A 3241-nucleotide genomic window follows, 5' to 3' on the forward strand; every position below is an offset into this window, starting at 1 on the left:
GTGCTCGTGTGGATACCATAGAGGTGTTTCTCCGAGAGGTAGACACAAAGCGTGATAGCTAGGATCTCCGTTGAGTTCGTGAAAGTTAAGCTCTTGAAAGGTATGATTCGTTATCTCCATAATCTGCCCATAATTATACATGGATCCTATTTTGGGTTTCGAAATTTTTGTTTTATTTACATTTATCCACTGCGTTTTATGCCTTCGGAACCCAACAATATGCGACTAAATAGTACTAATAAGTACCTGTAACGACCCGCACTTCCGGACTATTAAATTCTAAATCGAAAACTAAAAATAAAATATATTATTACTCGATAATTCTAATAGATCACGAAATTCAAAGCAGCGGTCAAACTCAATAATCAAAATCATAAAAATAGAGACGCAGCTCCACAAATCCGATAATAATTGTCTAACAGATAATTAAATTTATTCTCTAAAAACAAAATCTTTATTCTAATTCAAATAGCACAAACGAAGCAGCACAGATCTCCACATAGTTCTCATTCCTTAATCTTAATATGCTCCAAATTCCGAACCTGAAATGTTAAAAGGGGTGAGCTACACAGCTCAGCAAGTACAATTTGACTAACTTTTAAACAGAAAAACAATGGGTGTTTTGATAAAACGATTTTTCTTAAAACAATAATAATTTTGTAAAACATTTTCTAAAATAAATCCAACCCAAAGTTTTATATTTTAAAATTCAGAATTTAAAACAGAACAGAGCAAAATTTATAACAGTACAGATTTTATAACAGATCTGAGCAGAATAAAACAGAACGAAACGATAATTCTTATAAATACCACAGTCTTGATCTACGGCCACACTTTGCCAGTAGCCGGCATCTAATTCTTATTCTTATTCTTTATACCACACTTTGCCAGTGGTCGGCATCTAAAGTTCAATAATTACGCGCCCTTAATAGGTATCTAAAGTTGCACACTTGTGCGCCTACTAAGGGTATCTAAGGCTAGTTCCGGAACTATAGCGTAAATTACGAACGGTTCGAAAACGTAGAGACTGGGTTCTAAAATTCACAAATACTTATATCTTATAATTTCGAAATCAAAGTTTTTATATCTTATATGAAATTAAAAACAGAACTGAAATATCTTTTCGGAAATTTAAAAGTAAGTCAAAAGGTACTTACCTCAAAGCCTGACCAGATCTGAATTTACTCTTTTTGACCCTCTAAACGATATTTTCTTGAAAAACACGAAACACGAAAGCTGAAGATAACGAAAAGACCTTTCTGAAAAGTCCAGAATCACTGAATTCTGACTTACGATGAATTTTCTACGAATTTTACAAGACAGCTGATTTTTGCTGAGAAAGTCCTACGAATTTTAATGATAAAAACAAGGAATACGAATATGGTGTATTTATAACGATACAAAACCCTATATCTCAACTAAGAAATAATAATATTTCCTCCTAAAGATTTACAACCTCTCCAAGTAAATTCCATAAATAAAATATTTGATACACACAATTACCTAAACTAAAAAAATTTCGATTTTCTAAATTATTCTTACACTTATTTCCACAAATAACAAATCTTTTCACAAATCAACTACCTTGCACAAAATGTTTTCAGAATATTCTAATTTTAAAATATTTATCTAGACAAATTAATATCTAATTTCTAATAAATAAATTAAAAATAAAATTACGAATTTTACATTCTTCCCTCCTTAAAAGAATTTGGTCCCCAAATTCACATAACATAAATAAATTAAATAAGTCACTAAAGAAAAGAAATCATACCTTAATTGCGATAGTTGTCATTTCCTGTCAGCTGAAACACACGTCCTTTGCCCATCTTGTTATCTGCTTCCTTCCTTGGTGGCGGTGGCGGATTGTGCGGACAATTCGAAATCTTATGTCCTACTTCTCCGCAATGAAAACAAGCACCTGTATTCCAACGACAGACTTTGTCCGGATGATTCTTGCCGCATCTGGTACACGTCTCTCGATCACCTTGACCCCCGATGTTATCGTACACGTGTGGCTTCTTGAGTGGTCCCCCTTGAAAAGATTGCCCACTAGTTTGAGTGAACCGCCTCTTATTCCAACTGCCAGACGCCTTTTCAGATTCTGCCAAGCCCCTTTCGATCACTAACGCCTTGTTGAGGACAGCCTCGTACGTCTGAAGTTCAAACGACGCCACTGAATTCCTGATGTCACTTCGAAGTCCCTCCTCTAATCTTCGTGCTCGACTGCTCTCATCTGCTACTAGGGTCGACGCGTACTTCGCAAGCTTTGCAAATTCTGCTTCGTATTCAATGACGGTTCTTCCACCTTGTTGAAGTCGAATGAAGTCCCTCTCTTTCTGCAGACGAACTGTTCTCGGAAAGTACTTGTCCTCTAAAGCCTTCTTGAACTTTGCCCAAGTGTACGGTTCATGATTTTCTTCAAGATTTGTCGTCTCATTCTTCCTCTTTTCCATAAGCCACCAGTCGTAAGCGCTTCCTTGCAATTGGTACACAGCTAAGGTCACCTTCTGTTCCTCATTGCTCCCCAGAAGTCCGAAAGCTTTTTCCATCTCTTGGATCCACATCTCAACGATAGCCGGGTCTGTAGCTCCATCAAAAGTTGGCGGGTTCAAACGCTTGAATTGAGAGACGATGTTGGGCTTCGGTTGCTGATTCACAAGTACAGCTAGAGTTTCAGCCAGCTGGTCAAAGACGTTTCCTCCTTCATCATTATTGCCCTGATTTTCATTGTTGTTCTGATTTTCTCCATCCATCTTTACTAGAACACACAAAACAAATTCTAAACTTATAGTCAATAATCAAAAAAAACACAAAAGTCAAACATATCAAATAATCACACAAATAAATGCCCTAAATCCAAAATAATTTTCTAAGACCTATACGATAGTCTAAAGGATCGCATCCTAGGGAATGTACTAGTCCCATACCTAATACACTCCGAAGGACAGCCTGCTCTTGATACCAACTGTAACGACCCGCACTTCCGGACTATTAAATTCTAAATCGAAAACTAAAAATAAAATATATTATTACTCGATAATTCTAATAGATCACGAAATTCAAAGCAGCGGTCAAACTCAATAATCAAAATCATAAAAATAGAGACGCAGCTCCACAAATCCGATAATAATTGTCTAACAGATAATTAAATTTATTCTCTAAAAACAAAATCTTTATTCTAATTCAAATAGCACAAACGAAGCAGCACAGATCTCCACATAGTTCTCATTCCTTAATC

The 3241-nt window shown here is 35.8% G+C and overlaps 1 protein-coding gene across 1 annotated transcript; it reads right to left on the reverse strand.

Moving 5' to 3' along the window:
- Positions 1 to 1775: 1775 nt before the first annotated feature.
- LOC141701123 (uncharacterized) lies at positions 1776 to 2756 on the reverse strand. Its single transcript, XM_074504762.1, has one exon. The coding sequence runs from the start codon at positions 2754 to 2756 to the stop codon at positions 1776 to 1778; it is 981 nt and encodes a 326-aa protein (XP_074360863.1).
- Positions 2757 to 3241: the final 485 nt, after the last annotated feature.

The sequence above is a fragment of the Apium graveolens genome, unplaced genomic scaffold, assembly GCF_009905375.1.
Source record: "Apium graveolens cultivar Ventura unplaced genomic scaffold, ASM990537v1 ctg3373, whole genome shotgun sequence".
NCBI classification, from domain to species: Eukaryota; Viridiplantae; Streptophyta; class Magnoliopsida; order Apiales; family Apiaceae; genus Apium; species Apium graveolens.

Bases quoted from the DNA above. Each gene is read 5' to 3' on its own strand.
- LOC141701123 (XM_074504762.1), bottom strand. From the start codon at position 2,756: ATGGATGGAGAAAATCAGAACAACAATGAAAATCAGGGCAATAATGAT.